Source organism: Salvelinus namaycush, chromosome 3 (genome assembly GCF_016432855.1).
Source record: "Salvelinus namaycush isolate Seneca chromosome 3, SaNama_1.0, whole genome shotgun sequence".
In the NCBI taxonomy this organism is placed as follows: domain Eukaryota; kingdom Metazoa; phylum Chordata; class Actinopteri; order Salmoniformes; family Salmonidae; genus Salvelinus; species Salvelinus namaycush.
In genome coordinates this window covers 8,979,971-9,004,110 of record NC_052309.1, presented here as the reverse complement: position 1 = coordinate 9,004,110, position 24,140 = coordinate 8,979,971, and the positions used below count along the sequence as shown (strand labels likewise).

Below are 24,140 nucleotides of genomic sequence, written 5' to 3'. Positions count from 1 at the left end.
TGGCATGGGAAACATATGTTAACATTGCCAAAGCAAGAGAAGAAGATAATAAACAAAAGTGAAATAAACAATACAAATGAACAGTAAACATTACATTCACAGAAGTTCCTAAAGAATAAAGACATTACAAATGTCATATAATGTATATTTACAGTGTTGTAATGATGTGCAAATGGTTAAAGTACAAAAGGGAAAATAAATAAACATAAATATGGGTTGTATTTACAATGGTGTTTGTTCTTCACTGGTTGACCTTTTCTTGTGGCAACAGGTCACAAATCTTGCTGCTGTGATGTCACACTGTGGTATTTCACCCAGTAGATATGGGAGTTTATCAAAATTGGGTTTCTTTTCGAATTCTTTGTGGGTCTGCGTAATCTGAGGAGAATATGTGTCTCTAATATGGTCATACATTGGGCAGGAGGTTAGGAAGTGCAGCTCAGTTTCCACCTCATTTTGTGGGCAGTGTGCACATAGCCTGTCTTCTCTTGAGAGCCAGGTCTGCCTATGGTGGCCTTTCTCAATAGCAAGGCTATGCTCACTGAGTCTGTACATAGTCAAAGCTTTCCTTAAGTTTGGGTCAGTAACAGTGGTCAGGTATTCTGTCACTGTGTACTCTCTGTTTAGGGCCAAATAGCATTCTAGTTTGCTCTGTTTTTTTGTAAATTCTTTCCAATGTGTCAATTATGGGGCTGACACCCCTGGCCTGTCAGCCCCACCCCTGGCCTGTCAGCCCCACCCTCTGGCTTGTCAGCCCCACCCTCTGGCCTGTCAGCCCCACCCCCTGGCCTGTCAGCCTCACCCCTGGCCTGTCAGCCCCACCCCCTGGTCTGTCAGCTCCACCCTCTGGCTTGTCAGCCCCACCCCCTGGCCTGTCAGACACAGAGAGAGAGAGAGAGAGAAAATCAAACTACAGCATGACCATAGTGGGTTTACCCTGCAGCCGTGGGTGTGGCCTACAGAGCCTGCTGCTACAGCTGGATGCTAGGTCAGTCAGCTGGCTCACTGTACAGGGCTGAGGGTTGGAAGATAAGGAGCTACTGGGGTTAATAAGGAAGGGCACAGAGTTCAAACGGTAAGGATGACCCTGTTAACTCTCTCTGGCTTCACTGGAAGGACCTTGTCAGGGGAGAGAAAGGCGGCAGAGGGTGGCTGTAACAGATTCAAAACTTTAAACCTGTCATAGAAGGTTTAAGTAGAGAGGAGAGTTTTAGAATGTGAAGTATATAGTTTGGGAGGAGAGTTTTAGAATGTGAAGTATATAGTTTGGGAGGAGAGTTTTAGAATGTGAAGTATATGGTTTGGGAAGAGAGTTTTAGAATGTGAAGTATATAGTTTGGGAAGAGAGTTTTAGAATGTGAAGTATATAGTTTGGGAGGAGGGTTTTAGAATGTGAAGTATATGGTTTGGGAGGAGAGTTTTAGAATGTGAAGTATATAGTTTGGGAAGAGAGTTTTAGAATGTGAAGTATATAGTTTGGGAGGAGAGTTTTAGAATGTGAAGTATATAGTTTGGGAAGAGAGTTTTAGAATGTGAAGTATATAGTTTGGGAAGAGAGTTTTAGAATGTGAAGTATATAGTTTGGGAGGAGAGGTTCCGAGAGGTTAGACTGTGAGATCTGGGCTGTGGTTTGGGACTGGATCATTTGTAGTAGGGATGAATGTAATCACACCTTAACTCCACAACTGTTTAACTTAACTCTTGATAAAATAGTGTTCGGTAATAGCACAGTATCTTCTGTTGCCTATGGCGGTTATTTCCCTCCCTTTCTCTGCTACGCCATCGTCCTGCTTGTTGTGTGAGGACAGTGGATACCTCCTCGGATGGTTTTCTCCTTATGGGAACCTACACCACAGATGCTGTAGTCATTTCTTCATTGAAACACTTGTTGGTTAGGGTGACTGCTTCGTTGTTCTGTTGAGTTTACATGTATTTGATGGATGTATTCAGTCCTGTACTTGATTATACAAATATGTTTGTTTAAGTAGTGGCTGTTAGCAGGTTTGGGTGCCTCTCCGCTTCGGGAAACTTTGTGTAAGGATAATATTAATTTGACCAGATCATGGAGCCAACACAAACACTCTGTGTCAAATGGTACCATGAAATACTGTAGCCTACCATGAAATACTTTAGCCTACCATGAAATACTGTAATCTACCATGACATACTGTAGTCTACCATGAAATACTGTAGTCTACCATGAAATACTGTAGTCTACCATGAAATACTGTAGCCTACCATGAAACACTGTAGTCTACCATGAAATACTGTAGCCCACCATGAAATACTGTAGTCTACCATGAAATACTGTAGCCTACCAATAAATACTGTAGCCTACCATGAAATAATGTAGTCTACCATGAAATACTGTAGCCTACCAATAAATACTTTAGCCTACCATGAAATACTGTAGCCTACCATGAAATACTGTAGTCTACCATGAAATACTGTAGCCTACCATGAAATACTTTAGCCTACCATGAAATACTGTAGCCTACCAATAAATACTTTAGCCTACCATGAAATACTGTAGCCTACCATGAAATACTGTAGCCTACCATGAAATACTGTAGCCTACCAATAAATACTTTAGCCTACCATGAAATACTGTAGCCTACCATGAAATACTGTAGCCTACCAATAAATACTTTAGCCTACCATGAAATACTGTAGCCTACCATGAAATACTTTAGCCTACCATGAAATACTGTAGCCTACCAATAAATACTTTAGCCTACCATGAAATACTGTAGCCTACCATGAAATACTTTAGCCTACCATGAAATACTGTAGCCTACCAATAAATACTTTAGCCTACCATGAAATACTGTAGCCTACCAATAAATACTGTAGCCTACCATGAAATAATGTAGTCTACCATTTCACCCAATAAATATTAGATTTTTTCTTCATCTTCTATAGTTTCAAATTCTTTGTATTGAATTATCATTTTGGGAAAGAAATATTCTCTTAGGTCTGAGTCTCTCTCTCTCTCTCTCTCTCTCTCTCTCTCTCTCTCTCTCTCGCTCTCGCTCTCGCTCTCTCTCTCTCTCTCTCTCTCTCTCAGGAGCTTTATTGGCATGGGAAACAGGTTTTCCCTATATAGTGCATTACTTTTGACCAAGGTTCTATAGGGCTCTGGTCTAAAGTAGTGCACTATATAGGGAATAGGGTGCCATTTGGGAATCGGATTTTCACCTTATTTGTCTGAAAGGGCAGTTTGTTGTGATTCGTTTAAATAGTATTGACATGCAAATGATGTAATTATTTCTAACCCCTAAAAATAGACGTGTTTTCCTCCCCGTTGCTGACGTTGTTTCAGTGCCTGTGTTCGTCTGCTGTTTGACAGCAGGGTGGCTGCATGTTGTTTGAAACAAGTTAAATATGGGTGGATCGAGTTATTTTTGTTATTAACCCTTTCAGCAACGTGTATTGCAGTCGCATCACTATATCTGAAATAATTAACCAGATCAAAAATATATATTATTATTTATTTATTTTTCTTTACTCGGTGGGGGGTCTTAACTTAATGATGAGTTAGAATAGTAGAAGACACAAGGTGGAATTCAAACATTGTTTCTCGTATGTCAGTCACTGACAGTCACTCAATTAACCATGTCAGTCACTGACAGTCACTCAATTCACCATGTCAGTCACTGACAGTCACTCAATTAACCATGTCAGTCACTGACAGTCACTCAATTAACCATGTGAGTCACTGACAGTCACTCAATTAACCATGTCGGTCACTGACAGTCACTCAATTAACCATGGCAGTCGCTGACAGTCACTCAATTAACCATGTCAGTCACTGACAGTCACTCAATTAGCCATGTCAGTCACTGACAGTCACTCAATTAACCATGTCAGTCACTGACAGTCACTCAATTAACCATGTCAGTCACTGACAGTCACTCAATTAACCATGTCGGTCACTGACAGTCACTCAATTAACCATGTCAGTCACTGACAGTCACTCAATTAACCATGTCGGTCACTGACAGTCACTCAATTAACCATGGCAGTCGCTGACAGTCACTCAATTAACCATGTCGGTCACTGACAGTCACTCAATTAACCATGGCAGTCGCTGACAGTCACTCAATTAACCATGTTAGTCACTGACAGTCACTCAATTAGCCATGTCAGTCACTGACAGTCACTCAATTAACCATGTCAGTCACTGACAGTCACTCAATTAACCATGTCAGTCACTGACAGTCACTCAATTGTCAGCTAACAAAATGTCAGATTGGTAAATTAGTTTAGCCAGCAAACTAAACGTGTAATCATGGTCGGGGTGGAGGGGCAACAACATTTCACCTAGGGCCCCCGAAAGGCTAGGACCGGCTCTGACTGTATACCCGGGTATAGATGTGGGTACGCAGACCCGCGAGTCGCTGCCGCTCCACGTGATGAGTTCAGATTTTTGTGCCTCCCCCCCCCCCCCCCCCCAACTCCCATCAAAGTTACCCCGTCCCTGATTTAAATCATTGAAATGGACAGACACGTTTTTTTTAGGACAGGGAATTATGAACAAATATTTATTTGGCATTGAGCCTGTGGGTGAGACATTTCTGGTTTTTGTATTCAGTATTAACGGCCAGATAGACTGATAGCAGTATTGATCGGCACGGTGCTGAGAGAAAACAGCTCTCTGAAATGCTAAAGCACTCAGAAACAGTGGGAATGTGCCAGACGTGACACACACACACACACATGCACGCACATACACACACATAATACACACACACACCGACCCCAGACCTGTTCTCATTGAGGCTAGAGCCAGCCACCTTTGATAGCAATCAATAGCTATTTGAGCAAAAGCCAACATGTGTCACTGCAGAAACCGCACCACCTAGAATAGAAAGTCAGGAGGCTCTCGATGGTGCAGCTGTAAAAGTTCAAAGGAAGAAGAGGCATGGCCGTCCCTTTGTTCTGGTGTGAGAGGACCTTTCTCAGTGATGTGGACACACGTTTTAGAAAAACAGAGAATTTTGCTGTTACCAGAGTGTCCAGTTGATAGCAAATCCGCCATCTGAGGTCATCCATTTTACATTGGCCAGTAGAATGGAGGGAAGTAGTGGCCGCGTCTCCTTTCGCCTTAGTCTCACCAGGACACCCGCTCTCCTGACTATTTTGCGCCTGCGTTAAATCTTGGGTAGCCCGAAGATTGGGTTGTAGAAATACAAAAGAGCCCAGGGCAGATGAGTAGGCTGCAACTGAGGTCAGTAACTGCCAATCTCGTGTTCAAAAGTTCTTGTCGATCACAAAAAAATGATAGCGAATACATTTCATGCAAAAAAATATATATAAACAAATCACAAATAGTAAAGTTGGGCCAGAGCTCACAAGACAGGAAGTAACAATACGGCACAATCTTTTACACTCTATTCATTCTAATTCTATGTGTGCTGCTGCTGCATTGTGGGGGGGGGGGGGGCGTTGCCTAGGCAACCGAAGACTCGTTTGCTTGTTTCATCAAGGAGCAACAAAGTTTCATCACGTTGTTAAGAGTCCATGTTACTGTAGTCCATGTTACTGTAGTCCATGTTACTGTAGTCCATGTTACTGTAGTCCATGTTACTGTAGTCCATGTTACTGAAGTCCATGTTACTGTAGTCCATGTTACTGTAGTCCATGTTACTCTAGTCCATGTTACTGTAGTCCATGTTACTGTAGTCCATGTTACTGTAGTCCATGTTACTCTAGTCCATGTTACTCTAGTCCATGTTACTCTAGTCCATGTTACTGTAGTCCATGTTACTGTAGTCCATGTTACTCTAGTCCATGTTACTGTAGTCCATGTTACTGTAGTCCATGTTACTCTAGTCCATGTTACTGTAGTCCATGTTACTGTAGTCCATGTTACTGTAGTCCATATTACTGTAGTCCATGTTACTCTAGTCCATGTTACTCTAGTCCATGTTACTGTAGTCCATGTTACTGTAGTCCATGTTACTCTAGTCCATGTTACTGTAGTCCATGTTACTCTAGTCCATGTTACTGTAGTCCATGTTACTGTAGTCCATGTTACTCTAGTCCATGTTACTCTAGTCCATGTTACTCTAGTCCATGTTACTGTAGTCCATGTTACTGTAGTCCATGTTACTGTAGTCCATGTTACTCTAGTCCATGTTACTGTAGTCCATGTTACTGTAGTCCATGTTACTCTAGTCCATGTTACTGTAGTCCATGTTACTGTAGTCCATGTTACTCTAGTCCATGTTACTCTAGTCCATGTTACTCTAGTCCATGTTACTGTAGTCCATGTTACTGTAGTCCATGTTACTCTAGTCCATGTTGCTGTAGTCCATGTTACTGTAGTCCATGTTACTGTAGTCCATGTTACTCTAGTCCATGTTACTGTAGTCCATGTTACTCTAGTCCATGTTACTGTAGTCCATGTTACTCTAGTCCATGTTACTGTAGTCCATGTTACTCTAGTCCATGTTACTGTAGTCCATGTTACTGTAGTCCCTGTTACTGTAGTCCATGTTACTGTAGTCCATGTTACTGTAGTCCATGTTACTGTAGTCCATGTTACTGTAGTCCATGTTACTGTAGTCCATGTTACTGTAGTCCATGTTACTCTAGTCCATGTTACTGTAGTCCATGTTACTCTAGTCCCTGTTACTGTAGTCCATGTTACTGTAGTCCATGTTACTGTAGTCCATGTTACTGTAGTCCATGTTACTGTAGTCCATGTTACGTTCCCGAAATGGATTCAACCACACAAATGGCCGTCCGTCCGGTCTTCAGTCAGTAGTTCGTTCCACTCTATTTTTAAAATATATTTTTTCACGGTTATGACTGTTATTTCATTTTTTCATGACTGTCTTCATCCATAACTGACAGTTATACGGTAATTGTGCCAGCCTTACTTTCCCATTCATATCGCTCTTCTTAACAGCTCTCTTCACTAGATATTCACAAGAAAAGGACCCAGGAATGGAAAGGGAAATGGACATAGTGAACCAATTTCTTCATCCTTCTCAAAACAAACACTTAGTTCATCTCTTGTTGGAACAGAATGTTTTGGTCACATCTATACACAATATAATCTATACAGAAACTCCTACACAATGTAATCTATACAGAAACTCCTACACAATGTAATCTATACAGAAACTCCTACACAATGTAATCTATACAGAAACTCCTACACAATATAATCTATACAGAAACTCCTACACAATATAATCTATACAGAAACTCGTACACAATGGAATCTATACAGAAACTCCTACACAATAGAAAACGGTATCACTTCATTTGGATAGTCGCAAATAGAATTCTTGTAGATGTTTAAATAGATGTTCAATTAACCTTAAACCTAACCCTAATCAAAGCCCTAACCCTAACCCTAACCCTAACCCTAATCAAAGCCCTAACCCTAACCCTAACCCTAACCCTAACCCTAACCCTAATCAAAGCCCTAACCCTAACCCTAACCCTAACCCTAGCCCTAGCCCTAACCCTAATCAAAGCCCTAACCCTAACCCTAACCCTAAACCTAACCCTAACCCTAAACCTAACCCTAACCTGAAACCTAACCCTAACCCTAACCCTAACCTTAAACCTAACCCTAATCAAAGCCCTAACCCTAACCTTAAACCTAACCCTAATCAAAGCCCTAGTAAGCGGTTGGTGAAAAGTACTGGGGTGGCAGGTCGCCAAGCGGTTAGAGCGGTGTGCCAGTAACCAAAAGGTTGCTAGTTCGAATCCTGTAGCTCCAAGGTAGCCTTCAATAATGTCTGATCCCTGTCTGTGACCCTACTCTCTGAGGGTGTCTCAGGGGGAGTTGGGATAATGGCTGACCCCTGTCTGTGACCGTACTCTCTGAGGGTGTCTCAGGGGGAGTTGGGATAATGTCTGATTCCTGTCTGTGACCCTACTTAGGGGGAGTTGGGATAATGGCTGACCCCTGTCTGTGACCCTACTCTCTGAGGGTGTCTCAGGGGGATAATGTCTGATTCCTGTCTGTGACCCTACTCTCTGAGGGTGTCTCAGGGGGAGTTGGGATAATGTCTGATCCCTGTCTGTGACCGTACTCTCTGAGGGTGTCTCAGGGGGAGTTGGGATAATGGCTGATCCCTGTCTGTGACCGTACTCTCTGAGGGTGTCTCATTGGGATGTCTGATCCCTGTCTGTGACCCTACTCTCTGAGGGTGTCTCAGGGGGAGTTGGGATAATGGCTGATCCCTGTCTGTGACCCTACTCTCTGAGGGTGTCTCAGGGGGAGTTGGGATAATGGCTGACCCCTGTCTGTGACCCTACTCTCTGAGGGTGTCTCATTGGGATAATGGCTGACCCCTGTCTGTGACCCTACTCTCTGAGGGTGTCTCAGGGGGAGTTGGGATAATGGCTGACCCCTGTCTGTGACCCTACTCTCTGAGGGTGTCTCATTGGGATAATGGCTGACCCCTGTCTGTGACCCTACTCTCTGAGGGTGTCTCAGGGGGAGTTGGGATAATGGCTGACCCCTGTCTGTGACCCTACTCTCTGAGGGTGTCTCATTGGGATAATGTCTGATCCCTGTCTGTGACCCTACTCTCTGAGGGTGTCTCAGGGGGAGTTGGGATAATGGCTGACCCCTGTCTGTGACCCTACTCTCTGAGGGTGTCTCAGGGGGAGTTGGGATAATGTCTGGTCCCTGTCTGTGACCCTACTTAGGAGGAGTTGGGAATTAAAAACCACATTTCCATTTCCCACCTCACACTTGTACAGGTTTCATGCAGTGAAACATTGTAATCACACAGGCTCATTGGGTTATTCTGGTGTACAGAAAAAGGAGAATGTAGATGTGTTTGTAAAGGAGGAAACCTTAGTGACTGCACTCACCTGATCTCTACTACTGCTGACTACAGATGGGTCCTCCGAGGGACAGTGGGTTCCACTGATCAGCCACTAATCACATCCTCAGGACAGGTCATCCTTTGACAATGGATCCTCCTCCGCCTTCCCGTCTGTCCCTCCAGGGCTGGTAAACAACATCAGTTTGAGAGCTGCTAGGGAAACCGGGTCTCTGTTCCAATATCCACACTAGCATACTTCTTGGAATTAAAGCAATGTGTTGGGGAATGCATTCTAAATGGAATGCTAGGATGGACAATCTGGATGTTGTGTAGATGTTGTGTAGCAGCCAGGGCAGCCTGGTTCTAGAACAGGGGCAGGCTGGTTCTAGAACAGGGACAGGCTGGTTCTAGAACAGGGGCAGGCTGGTTCTAGAACAGGGGCAGGCTGGTTCTAGAACAGGGGCAGGCTGGTTCTAGAACAGGGACAGGCTGGTTCTAGAACAGGGACATGCTGGTTCTAGAACAGGGGCAGGCTGGTTCTAGAACAGGGGCAGGCTGGTTCTAGAACAAGGGCAGGCTGGTTCTAGAACAGGGACAGACTGGTTCTAGAACAGGGGCAGACTGGTTCTAGAACAGGGGCAGGCTGGTTCTAGAACGGGGACAGGCTGGTTCTAGAACAGGGGCAGGCTGGTTCTAGAACAGGGACAGGCTGGTTCTAGAACAGGGGCAGGCTGGTTCTAGAACAGGGGCAGGCTGGTTCTAGAACAGGGGCAGGCTGGTTCTAGAATGGGGACAGACTGGTTCTAGAACAAGGGCAGGCTGGTTCTAGAACAGGGACAGGTTCTAGAGGGACAGGCTGGTTCTAGAACAGGGGCAGGCTGGTTCTAGAACAGGGGCAGGCTGGTTCTAGAACAGGGACAGGCTGGTTCTAGAACAGGGGCAGGCTGGTTCTAGAACAGGGACAGGCTGGTTCTAGAACAGGGACAGGCTGGTTCTAGAACAGGGACATGCTGGTTCTAGAACAGGGGCAGGCTGGTTCTAGAACAGGGGCAGGCTGGTTCTAGAACAGGGGCAGGCTGGTTCTAGAACAGGGACAGACTGGTTCTAGAACAGGGACAGACTGGTTCTAGAACGGGGACAGACTGGTTCTAGAACAGGGGCAGGCTGGTTCTAGAACAGGGACAGACTGGTTCTAGAACAGGGGCAGGTCAGGCAGAGTGTACAGTCAGGACCAGTGTCTCTGCTTTCCCATCTAGCCAGAGGAGCTTCTGATGCATCATGGGGAGGAGAGGATGTAAGAAACCGATCATGTGCCACATCTTCTGAGTGAGATCACATCGGTTAGCCCCCCCATAACACGCCCTCTCTACGCTCCCAGTGACTGGTGCTCCCAGGCCCTTTCTCAGAAGGCCACAGTCTAACCTCTGACCCCTGCCATAAAAATAGTGTTTTGTCTTTTTTTCCTTCCTTCAGCATCAGAATTCTGCTCTCCTTTCGTATTTAATGATTTACTTTGAAATAACAGTGTGGAAGGGAGAGATAGATAATTAATATTGTGATAGACAAGAATGCAAGAGGCAGGGCTTGAACCGAACAATTATGTGACGACCCAGAGGCAGGGCTTGAACCGGACGATTATGTGACGACCCAGAGGCAGGGCTTGAACCGAATGATTATGTGACGACCCAGAGGCAGGGCTTGAACCGGACGATTATGTGACGACCCAGAGGCAGGGCTTGAACCGGACGATTATGTGACTACCCAGAGACATGGCTTGAACCTCACTATTATGTGACTACCCAGAGACAGGGCTTGAACCTCATGATATGTGACGACCCAGAGACAGGGCTTGAACCTCATGATATGTGACGACCCAGAGACAGGGCTTGAACCTCATGATTATGTGACTACCCAGAGACAGGGCTTGAATCTCGTGATATGTGACGACCCAGAGACAGGGCTTGAACCTCACTATTATGTGACCACCCAGAGACAGGGCTTGAACCTCATGATTATGTGACTACCCAGAGACAGGGCTTGAACCTCATGATATGTGACCACCCAGAGACAGGGCTTGAACCTCATGATATGTGACTACCCAGAGACAGGGCTTGAACCTCATGATATGTGACGACCCAGAGGCAGGGCTTGAACCTCATGTTATGTGACTACCCAGAGACAGGGCTTGAACCTCATGATATGTGACTACCCAGAGACAGGGCTTGAACCTCATGATATGTGACGACCCAGAGACAGGGCTTGAACCTTATGATATGTGACGACCCAGAGACAGGGCTTGAACCTCATGATTATGTGACTACCCAGAGACAGGGCTTGAACCTCATGATATGTGACTACCCAGAGACAGGGCTTGAACCTCATGATATGTGACTACCCAGAGACAGGGCTTGAACCTCACTATTATGTGACGACCCAGAAACAGGGCTTGAACCTCATGATATGTGACTACCCATAGGCAGGGCTTGAACCTCATGATTATGTGACTACCCAATGACAGGGCTTGAACCTCATGATATGTGACGACCCAGAGACAGGGCTTGAACCGGACGATTATGTGACGACCCAGAGACAGGGCTTGAACCTCACTATTATGTGACTACCCATAGGCAGGGCTTGAACCTCATGATTATGTGACTACCCAATGACAGGGCTTGAACCTCATGATATGTGACCACCCAGAGACAGGGCTTGAACCTCATGATTATGTGACGACCCAGAGACAGGGCTTGAACCGGACGATTATGTGACTACCCATAGGCAGGGCTTGAACCTCATGATTATGTGACGACCCAGAGACATGGCTTGAACCTCATGATTATGTGACTACCCATAGGCAGGGCTTGAACCTCATGATTATGTGACTACCCAATGACAGGGCTTGAACATCATGATATGTGACCACCCAGAGACAGGGCTTGAACCTCACGATTATGTGACGACCCAGAGACATGGCTTGAACCTCATGATTATGTGACTACCCAATGACAGGGCTTGAACCTCATGATATGTGACGACCCAGAGACAGGGCTTGAACCGGACGATTATGTGACGACCCATAGGCAGGGCTTGAACCTCATGATATGTGACCACCCAGAGACAGGGCTTGAACCTCATGATATGTGACTACCCAGAGACAGGGCTTGAACCTCAGTATTATGTGACGACCCAGAGGCACGGCTTAAACCTCACTATTATGTGACTACCCAGAGACAGGGCTTGAACCTCACTATTATGTGACCACCCAGAGACAGGGCTTGAACCTCATGATTATGTGACGACCCAGAGACAGGGCTTGAACTTCATGATATGTGACCACCCAGAGGCAGGGCTTGAACCTCATGATATGTGACCACCCAGAGACAGGGCTTGAACCTCATGATATGTGACTACCCAGAGACAGGGCTTGAACCTCATGATTATGTGACGACCCAGAGACAGGGCTTGAACCTCATGATATGTGACGACCTAGAGACAGGGCTTGAACTTCATGATATGTGACGACCCAGAGACAGGTCTTGAACCTCATGATATGTGACGACCCAGAGACAGGGCTTGAACCTCATGATATGTGACTACCCAGAGGCAGGGCTTGAACCTCACTATTATGTGACGACCCAGAGACAGGGCTTGAACCTCATGATATATGACGACCCAGAGACAGGGCTTTAACCTCATGATATGTGACCACCCAGAGACAGGGCTTGAACCTCATGATATGTGACTACCCAGAGACAGGGCTTGAACCTCATGATATGTGACTACCCAGAGACAGGGCTTGAACCTCATGATATGTGACGACCCAGAGGCAGGGCTTGAACCTCATGTTATGTGACTACCCAGAGACAGGGCTTGAACCTCACTATTATGTGACGACCCAGAGACAGGGCTTGAACCTCATGATATGTGACGACCCAGAGGCAGGGCTTGAACCTCATGATATGTGACGACCCAGAGACAGGGCTTGAACCTCATGATATGTGACGACCCAGAGGCAGGGCTTGAACCTCACTATTATGTGACGACCCAGAGACAGGGCTTAAACCTCATGATATGTGACGACACAGAGGCAGGGCTTGAACCTCATGATTATGTGACTACCCAGAGACAGGGCTTGAACCTCATGATTATGTGACTACCCAGAGATAGGGCTTGAACCTCATGATATGTGACGACCCAGAGACAGGGCTTTAACCTCATGATATGTGACGACCCAGACACGACCCAGAGAGCTACCACTAGACCAGAGATCCGGCACATCATTTAAAGACCCAGTTTAATCAAAAATATGATATTCTTGTGTTTTATATATATATCCACACTATAAGGTTGGAATAATACTGTAAAATTGTGAAAATAATTATCAAATAAAATTTTATTCGTCACATACACGTGTTTTGCAGATGTTATTTCGGGTGTAGCAAAATGCTTGTGCTTCTAGTTCCGACAATACAGCAATATCTAACAAGTAATATCCAACAATTTCACAACAAATACATAATACACACAAATCTTAGTAAAGGAATGGAATTAAGAATATATAAATATATGGACGGGCAATGTCAGAGTGGCATAGACTGAGATACAGTAGAATAGGATAGGATACTGTATATATAAATATGAGATGAGTAATGCAAGATATGTAAACATTATTAAAGTGACATTATTTAAAGTGACTAGTGTTCAATTTATTAAAGTGGCCAATCATTTCAAGTCTGTATGTAGGCAGCAGTCTCTCTGTGTTAGTGATGGCTATTTAACAGTCTGATGGCCTTGAGATAGAAGCTGTTTTTCAGTCTCTCGGTCCCAGCTTTGATGCACCTGTACTGACCTCGCCTTCTAGTAGTTTGCCCCCGGTGATGCGTTGTGCAGACCGCACCACCCTCTGGAGAGCCCTGCAGTTGTGGGTGGTGCAGTTGCCGTACCAGGCGGTGATACAGCCCGACAGGATGCTCTCGATTGTGCATCTGTAAAAGTTTGTGAGGGTATTAGGTGACAAGACAAATTTCTTCAGGCTCCTGAGGTTGAAGAGGCGCTGTTGCACCTTCTTCACCACGCTGTCTGTGTGCGTGGACCATTTCAGTTTGTCTGTGATGTGTACGCCAAGGAACTTTACACCTTCTCCACTGGTGTCCCGTGGATGTGGATGGGGGGGTGCTCCCTCTGCTGTTTCCTGAAATCCACGATCATCTCCTTTGTTTTGTTGACATTGAGGGAGAGGTTATTTTCCTGGCACCACTCTGCCAGAGCCCTCACCTCCTCCCTGTAGGCTGTCTCGTCGTTGTTGGTAATCAGGCCTACTACTGTTGTGTCGTCTGCAAACTTGATGATTGAGTTGGAGGCGTGCATGGCCACGCAGTCGTGGGTGAACAGGGAGTACAGGAGAAGGCCCCTGTGTTGAGGATCGGCGAAGTGGAGGTGTTGTTTCCTACCTTCACCACCTGGGGGGAGGCCCGTCAGGAAGTCCAGGACCCAGTTGCCCAGGGCGGGGTTCAGACCCAGGGCCTCGAGCTTAATGATGAGCTTGGAGGGTACTATGTTGTTGAATGCTGAGCTGTAGTCAATGAACAGCATTCTTACATAGGTATTCCTCTTGTCCAGATGGGTTAGGGCAGTGTGCAGTGTGATTGCGATTGCATCAACTGTGGACCTATTGGGACGGTAAGCAAATTGAAGTGGGTATGATCCTTGACCAGTCTCTCAAAGCACTTCATGACGACAGAAGTGAGTGCTACGGGGTGATAGTCATTTAGTTCAGTTACCTTTTCATTCTTGGGAACAGGAATAATGCCCTCTTGGTGAAAGAGCTGTTTGAAAAGACAACCTGAAATCTCTGCCTGTTTTGGTGGGATGGAGTTTTGGCTTAACTGGTGACATCACCAGGCGGTAAATGAGTTAATAGACCAATAAGAAAGAGAGTTCCAAACCTCTCTGCCAATAACAGCTAGATTTCAGTTTTCCCACTCAGACCATTCCCACGGTCCTAGAAAAATGATTCCTTGAGAAATTCTTTGCCAACAAGCTATTTTTGTAAATTGTTATTTAAAATAATCACAGTAAGGTACTTAATTGTTACCCAGAAATGATTTGTTATTGAGATAAAAAGGTTCAATGCAGCTGTTTTTAAGTGTTGAAGTCTGAAGGAATATCTAGTCCGGCCTGACATCAGACAGCTCTTTCCTTTCATATTGCTGGCTGCTTCCTCACATAGCCTACAGAATGAGCGTTCACACATACTGTCGAACAGGAATGCTAATTGTCTCCTATAAATAACCAATCACGTGGTGGCGGGCGTGCACTGTAAGGAGCCACATGTGATTTAGTTTAGGCAGAACGCTGCCTCTCGTGACATGGTAGTTGTGGATGTTTTTATGTACCAACGTGAGAAATGAACTAGACCCGAGGTCAAACTGTTAACAGGAAATGAGATGACTACATTGCATTATTGTGTTACTGTTCTTCTCTGACTGGATCAGGTTTGTCTAGTTTGGTTCTCTCGTCTCTTAGATTTCAATGGATCAAATCAAGTTCTGTTGGTTATTATGAGGCATGGCTTTTTGGGTCAGGCTATTTTGCTTTGGGCCTTTTCGAGACTATTTATGTTTCGCTTCGGTCTGTTTGACAAAACCTTTACTGATACCAGGCCAGTTCGCTTTGTTTGTTTGTTTGTTTGTTTCCAACCTGTAAGTGAATGTTTGTCTTTGAGGGGTTGAAATGAATGGGCAGTCACTCAGTGGCCTTGTGGTTAAAGTGTCTGTTCTAAGGTTGTGGGTTCAAGTCCCAGTCGAGTCATACCTCTTCAAATGACTCATTTATGTTTTTTTGTTTTGTTTACTCCAGGTTCAGCGCAGTCAACACGATGACTGATGGGGACTATGATTACCTCATCAAGCTCCTGGCTCTGGGGGACTCTGGAGTAGGGAAGACTACCTTTCTATACAGGTACACACACAGCTAGCTATACTAATATAGTTATATATTTATTATACTATAATAGTTATATATTTATTATACTATAATAGTTATATATTTATTATACTATAATAGTTATATTATATATTATACTATAATAGTTATATTATATATTTATTATACTATAATAGTTATATATTTATTATACTATAATAGTTATTATATATTATACTATAATAGTTATTATATATTATAGTATAATAGTTATATTATATATTTATTATACTATAATAGTTATATATTTATTATACTATAATAGTTATATATTTATTATACTATAATAGTTATATTATATATTTATTATACTATAATAGTTATATTGTATATTTATTATACTATAATAGTTATATATCTATTATACTATAAGTTATATATTTATTACACTATAATAGTTATATATTTATTACACTATAATAGTTATATATTTATTACACTATAATAGTTATATATTTATTACACTATAATAGTTATATATTTATTACACTATAATAGTTATATATTTATTATACTATAATATTTATATATTTATTATACTATAATAGTTATATATTTATTATACTATAATAGTTATATATTTATTATACTATAATAGTTATATATTTATTATACTATAATAGTTGTATATTTATTATACTATAATAGTTGTATATTTATTATACTATAATAGTTGCATATTTATTATACTATAATAGTTATATATTTATTATACTATAATAGTTATATATTTATTATACTATAATAGTTATATATTTATTACACTATAATAGTTATATATTTATTATACTATAATAGTTATATATTTATTATACTATAATAGTTATATATTTATTATACTATAATAGTTATATATTTATTATACTATAATAGTTATATATTTATTATACTATAATAGTTATATATTTATTATACTATAATAGTTATATATTTATTATACTATAATAGTTATATTATATATTTATTATACTGTAATAGTTATATATTTATTATACTATAATAGTTATATTATATATTTATTATACTGCATTCAGAAAGTATTTACAGAGCTTGACTTTTTCCACATGTTGTTGATGTTGTTACAGCCTGAATTTGAAATGGATTAAATTGAGATTATTTGTCACTGGCCTCTACACACAATACCCCATAATGTCAAAATGGAATTATGTTTTTAGCCTGCCGCGACCGGGAGACCCATGGGGCGGCACACAATTGGCCCAGGTTCGTCCGGGTTAGAGGAGGGTTTTGGCCGGCAGGGATGTTCTTGTCCCATCGTGCATTAGCGAATCCTGTGGCAGGCCGGGCGCATGCACGGTCGCCAGGTGCACGATGTTTCCTCTTTCACATTGGTGCGGCTGGCTTCCGGGTTAAGCGGGCATTGTGTCAAGAAGCAGTGCGGCTTGGTTGGGTTGTGTTTTGGAGGACGCATGGCTCTCGACCTTCGCCTCTCCCGAGTCCATACGGGAGTTGCAGCGATGGGACAAGACTGTAACTACCAATTGAATACCACGAAAAAGGGCATTTTTTAAAAATAAAATCATAATTATATTTTTAAAAATTAAAGCTGAAATGTCTTGAGTCAATAAGTATTCAACCCTTTTGTTATCGCCTAAATAATCTCAGGAGTAAATCTGAGATAGCTACTGCAGCCCTCACATACAACATCTGTTCTGACAGTCACATTCTGTTAAAGGTCCTCAAAGCACACACATCCCTGGGTCTTTCGTCTTTTCAGTTCCCTGCAGCTAGAGACTGGAACGAGCTGCAACAAACACTCAAACTGAACAGTTTTATATCAATCTCTTAATTCAAAGACTCAATCATGGACAATCTTACTGACAGATGTGGCTGCTTCACGTGATGTATTGTTTTCTCTACCTTCTTGCCCTTTGTGCTGTTGTCTGTGCCCAATAATGTTTATACCCTGTTTTGTGATGCTACCATGTTGTGCTGCTAACATGTTGTTGTCACGTTGTGTTGCTACCATGCTGTGTTTTCATGTGTTGCTACCATGCTGTGTTGTCTTGTTGCCTTGCTATGTTGTTGTCTTAGGTCTCTCTTTATGTAGTGTTGTGGTGTCTCTCTTGTCGTGATGTGTGTTTTATCCCTCGTCCCTGCAGGAGGTCTTTTTCCTTTTGGTAGGCCGTCATTGTAAATAAGAATTTGTTTTTAACTTACTTGCCTAGTTAAATAAAGGTTAAATAAAAATAAAAAAAATATTAAAAACATTTACTACAAGTCACATAATAAGTTGCATGGACTCACTCTGTGTGCAATAATAAAGTTTAACATGATTTTTGAATGACTACCTCATCTCTGTACCCAACACATACAATTGTGAATTTCAAACACAAATTCAACCACAAAGACCAGGGAGGTTTTCCATTACCTCGCAAAGAAGAGCACCTATTGGTAGATGAGTAAAAACAGACATTGAATATCTATTTGAGCATGGATGGTGTATCAATACACTCAGTCACTACAAAGATACAGGTGTCCTTCCAACTCAGTTGCCGGAGAGGAAGGAAACCGCTCAGTGATTTCACCATGAGGCCAATGGTGACTTTAAAACAGTTACAGAGTTGAAATGGCTGTGATAGGAGAAAACTGAGGATAAATCAACAACATTGTAGTTATTCCACAATACTAACCTAAATGACAAAGTGAAAAGAAGGAAACCTGTACAGGATTAAAGTATTTCAAAACATGCATCCTGTTTGCAATAAGGTACTAAAGTAAAACTGCCAAACACCCCTCCAGGCTGTATAAGGGCTATTTGACCAAGGAGAGTGATGGAGTGCTGTATCAGATGACCTGGCCTCCACAATCACCCAATTGAGATGGTTTGGGCTGAGTTGGACTGCAGAATGAAGGAAAGCAGCAAACAAGTGCTGAGCATATGTGGGAACTCCTTGTTGGAAATGCATTCCAGTTGAAGCTGGTTGAGAGAATGCCAAGAGTGTGCAAAGCTGTCATATATATATATATATATATATATATATTTTACCCCTTTTTTCTCCCCAAATTCATGGAATCCAATTGGTAGTAGTTACAGTCTTGTCTCATCGCTGCACCTCCCGTACAGACGAAGGTCGAGAGCCATGCTTCCTCCAAAACACAACCCAACCAAGCCACACTGCTTCTTGACACAATGCACATCCAACCCGGAAGCCAGCCGCACCAATGTGTCAGAGGAAACACCGTACACCTGGCGACCTGGTCAGTGTTCACTGCGCCCGGCCCGCCGCAGGAGTCACTAGTGCACGATGAGACAAGGATATCCCTGCCGGCCAATTGTGCGCCGCCTCATGGGCCTCCCGGTCGCGACAGAGCCTGGACTCGAACCCAGAATCTCTGGTGGCACAGCTAGCTAGACCACTGCGCCACTCGGGAGGCTGCCAAATGTAAAATATATTTTTATTTGTTTAACACTTTTTTGGTTACTACATGATTCCATTTGTGTTATTTCATAGTTTTGATGTCTTCACTATTATTCTACAAAGTAGAAAATAGTTAAAAATAAAGAAAAACCCTGGAATAAGTAGATGTGTCCAAACTTTTGACTGGTACTGCATATATTATTACAGTATCTTTCTATACAAGTACTTCCATGAGCACTTATCTTTTAATATGCATTGGTGATGTGCTGTGTGTGTAGTTGCTATGCATTAATGGTAATGTATGCATTAATGGTAATGTATGTATTAATGGTAATGTATGTATTAATGGTAATGTATATATTAATGGTAATGTGTGTATTAATGGTAATGTGTGTATTAATGGTAATGTGTGTATTTATTGGTAATGTATGTATTAATGGAAATGTATGTATTAATGGTAATGTATATATTAATGGTAATGTGTGTATTTATTGGTAAGGTATGTATGAATGGTAATGTATGTATGAATGGTAATGTATGTATTTATTGGTAAGGTATGTATTAATGGTATTGTATGTATTTATTGGTAATGTATGTATGAATGGTAATGTATGTATTAATGGTAATGTATGTAATAATGGTAATGTATGTATTAATGGAAATGTATGTATGAATGGTAATGTATGTATTAATGGTAATGTGTGTATGTAATAATGGTAATGTATGTATTAATGGTAATGTATATATCAGCTGGTAAAAACAACTCCTTCAGGGGATTAATAAAGTACTATCTTATTGTATCTTACAGGTACACAGGCAAACAGTTATTATATGTTGTATGTTATATTAGTATTATATTAATTCTACTTTCATCTATAGGTACACAGATAACAAGTTCAACCCCAAGTTCATCACCACAGTGGGAATAGACTTCAGGGAAAAGAGAGTGGTGAGTAACGTTACACACACACACACACACACACACACACACACACATCACACACACACACACACACACACACACACACACACACACACACACACACACACACACACACACACACACACACACACACACACACACACACACACACAAAAGAGTGGTGTGTATCCTTCCTTCCTTCCTTCCTTCCTTCCTTCCTTCCTTCCTTCCTTCCTTCCTTCCTTCCTTCCTTCCTTCCTTCCTTCCTTCCTTCCTTCCTTCCTTCCTTCCTTCCTCTGTCAACAAAACAAAAGAGAGTGGTGAGTATCCTCATGTAGTTTAGCCCAATCAGCTGCCACGTCTAGCTGTCATCATTTAATTGCCATCCAGATAGCAGATCCGGATGGATTATTGTAAATGCTCATAGTTTCCGAGACATTTCTCGGGACACACATTACATAACAGGCTAATGGGGTTCTTGATCACTATCGGGAATATTTAAACCCACAGGACCTATTTGGTTAAACAATATGTTGTCTTGTGTCATAAACTTCATTTTACCGGAAGCTCACAGAGATATATCCCAATCTATTCTCTGTCATAGGCTATGGGTAGTCATTACATAGACTATGCCATGGGTAGTCATTATATAGACTATGGGTAGTCATTATGTAGACTATGGGTAGTCATTATGTAGACTATGGGTAGTCATTATATAGACTATGGGTAGTCATTACGTAGGCTATGGGTAACCATTGCATAGACTATGGGTAGACATTACATAGGCTATGGGTAGTCATTATGTAGACTATGGGTAACCATTGCATAGACTATGGGTAGTCATTATACAGACTACGGGGTAGTCATTACATTACATGGATAAGTGGCTCTCAGCGGTCCCAGTCACAGTTCCATCTTGTATAATGGTTGTATTCTCCAGCGGTCCCAGTCACAGTTCCATCTTGTATAATGGTTATATTCTCCAGCGGTCCCAGTCACAGTTCCATCTTGTATAATGGTTTTATTCTCCAGCGGTCCCAGTCACAGTTCCATCTTGTATAATGGTTGTATTCTCCAGCGGTCCCAGTCACAGTTCCATCTTGTATAATGGTTGTATTCTCCAGCGGTCCCAGTCACAGTTCCATCTTGTATAATGGTTGTATTCTCCAGCGGTCCCAGTCACAGTTCCATCTTGTATAATGGTTGTATTCTCCAGCGGTCCCAGTCACAGTTCCATCTTGTATAATGGTTGTATTCTCCAGCGGTCCCAGTCACAGTTCCATCTTGTATAATGGTTGTATTCTCCAGCGGTCCCAGTCACAGTTCCATCTTGTATAATGGTTATATTCCCCAGCGGTCCCAGTCACAGTTCCATCTTGTATAATGGTTATATTCTCCAGCGGTCCCAGTCACAGTTCCATCTTGTATAATGGTTATATTCTCCAGCGGTCCCAGTCACAGTTCCATCTTGTATAATGGTCGTATTCTCCAGCGGTCCCAGTCACAGTTCCATCTTGTATAATGGTTGTATTCTCCAGCGGTCCCAGTCACAGTTCCATCTTGTATAATGGTTATATTCTCCAGCGGTCCCAGTCACAGTTCCATCTTGTATAATGGTTGTATTCTCCAGCGGTCCCAGTCACAGTTCCATCTTGTATAATGGTTATATTCTCCAGCGGTCCCAGTCACAGTTCCATCTTGTATAATGGTCGTATTCTCCAGCGGTCCCAGTCACAGTTCCATCTTGTATAATGGTTGTATTCTCCAGCGGTCCCAGTCACAGTTCCATCTTGTATAATGGTTATATTCTCCAGCGGTCCCAGTCACAGTTCCATCTTGTATAATGGTTGTATTCTCCAGCGGTCCCAGTCACAGTTCCATCTTGTATAATGGTTATATTCTCCAGCGGTCCCAGTCACAGTTCCATCTTGTATAATGGTTGTATTCTCCAGCGGTCCCAGTCACAGTTCCATCTTGTATAATGGTTGTATTCTCCAGCGGTCCCAGTCACAGTTCCATCTTGTATAATGGTTGTATTCTCCAGCGGTCCCAGTCACATTTCCATCTTGTATAATGGTTTTATTCTCCAGCGGTCCCAGTCACAGTTCCATCTTGTATAATGGTTGTATTCTCCAGCGGTCCCAGTCACAGTTCCATCTTGTATAATGGTTGTATTCTCCAGCGGTCCCAGTCACAGTTCCATCTTGTATAATGGTTGTATTCTCCAGCGGTCCCAGTCACAGTTCCATCTTGTATAATGGTCGTATTCTCCAGCGGTCCCAGTCACAGTTCCATCTTGTATAATGGTTGTATTCTCCAGCGGTCCCAGTCACAGTTCCATCTTGTATAATGGTCGTATTCTCCAGCGGTCCCAGTCACAGTTCCATCTTGTATAATGGTTGTATTCTCCAGCGGTCCCAGTCACAGTTCCATCTTGTATAATGGTTGTATTCTCCAGCGGTCCCAGTCACAGTTCCATCTTGTATAATGGTTGTATTCTCCAGCGGTCCCAGTCACAGTTCCATCTTGTATAATGGTCGTATTCTCCAGCGGTCCCAGTCACAGTTCCATATTGTATAATGGTCGTATTCTCCAGCGGTCCCAGTCACAGTTCCATCTTGTATAATGGTTTTATTCTCCAGCGGTCCCAGTCACAGTTCCATCTTGTATAATGGTTGTATTCTCCAGCGATCCCAGTCACAGTTCCATCTTGTATAATGGTTGTATTCTCCAGCGGTCCCAGTCACAGTTCCATCTTGTATAATGGTTGTATTCTCCAGCGGTCCCAGTCACAGTTCCATCTTGTATGATGGTTGTATTCTCCAGCGGTCCCAGTCACAGTTCCATCTTGTATAATGGTCGTATTCTCCAGCGGTCCCAGTCACAGTTCCATCTTGTATAATGGTCGTATTCTCCAGCAGTCCCAGTAGCACATGGCAGGGCGGTCACCGACTGGAATATATATGGATTTCAGCTTCAAGATATGGTTGCCTGTAAACAATGAATGCTAATTTCACGGTTTGTGTGGTCATTCCAATGATGTTGTTCATGCTTACAGGTGGAGTTTCGAATGATTCCTAATCTGTTTGACGGTTTATCCTCTGTGTTCGGGTTTTACTATGGATTCTTCTCATCCGTGTACTTTTGGGGGGTTTTCAGGTTTTGTAGTTTGCACGCCTTTGCCCTGATGGGTTCTGATTTCTTGACTTGTGAAATCATGATATATACTTGTTCATGTCACCGAGGGAGAGAGGGTAATGTATAACGTTTACATTATGTCAGGATATGTTATCGTTAGCCATCAGGGATCCTCTGGGAGGAGAAGAGACACAGTCTGGTGCCAGTCACCATGACATCCGTGAGTTGGGGAGGAGTGAGCACTTTGGGGTAGAGGTCAGGTCAGATGAAATGAGGAAGAACAGATATCACTAAGGTTCTGTCTAGCAACAGAGATGCTTTGGCTGTTCAGATGTGTAGGAGGAGACTCAGCATATGAGAAAGGGTTAAAAATCAGTGCTTGTGTGAATATGTCTTGGTCGGTTCAGCTGTTCGATCCTTTGGGATAAATAAACATGGTTTAAGCTTTCATAGCGTCCGTCGAGTTCTTACTCTGATAATTAGAACCTAACAGCCCTTAGCCTACATTATGGAGAAACCATAAACCTGTAGCGGTGCTTAGTAAGTGTACACGTCACACACAAGGTTAATCACAATAACTCAAGCTACGCAACTCCGTGGCTTTGTTTCGTTGCCATCGTTGCCCCGTTCTATTAAATCAACACAACTCTTCTCCATTGATGTTCTGTATTATGTCATTCTGTATTATGTCATTCTGTATTATGTCATTCTGTATTATGTCATTCTGTATCATGTCATTCTGTATCATGTCATTCTGTATTATGTCATTCTGTATCGTGTCATTCTGTATCGTGTCATTCTGTATCATGTCATTCTGTATCATGTCATTCTGTATCATGTCATTCTGTATTATGTCATTCTGTATTATGTCATGCTGTATTATGTCATTCTGTATCATGTCATTCTGTATTATGT

The 24,140-nt window shown here is 42.6% G+C and overlaps 1 protein-coding gene across 1 annotated transcript in view; it reads left to right on the top strand.

Moving 5' to 3' along the window:
• The first annotated feature begins 1,007 nt into the window (after positions 1-1,007).
• The window catches only part of rab27b (RAB27B, member RAS oncogene family), a 42,745-nt gene continuing 19,612 nt past the window's right edge, over positions 1,008-24,140 (top strand). Inside the window, exons 1-3 of the mRNA XM_038988794.1 lie at positions 1,008-1,075; positions 15,660-15,761; positions 20,045-20,114. Coding sequence (XP_038844722.1) covers positions 15,679-15,761; positions 20,045-20,114 — 153 coding nt within the window. The 5' untranslated portion in view covers positions 1,008-1,075; positions 15,660-15,678. The remainder of the gene's footprint in view (positions 1,076-15,659; positions 15,762-20,044; positions 20,115-24,140) is intronic.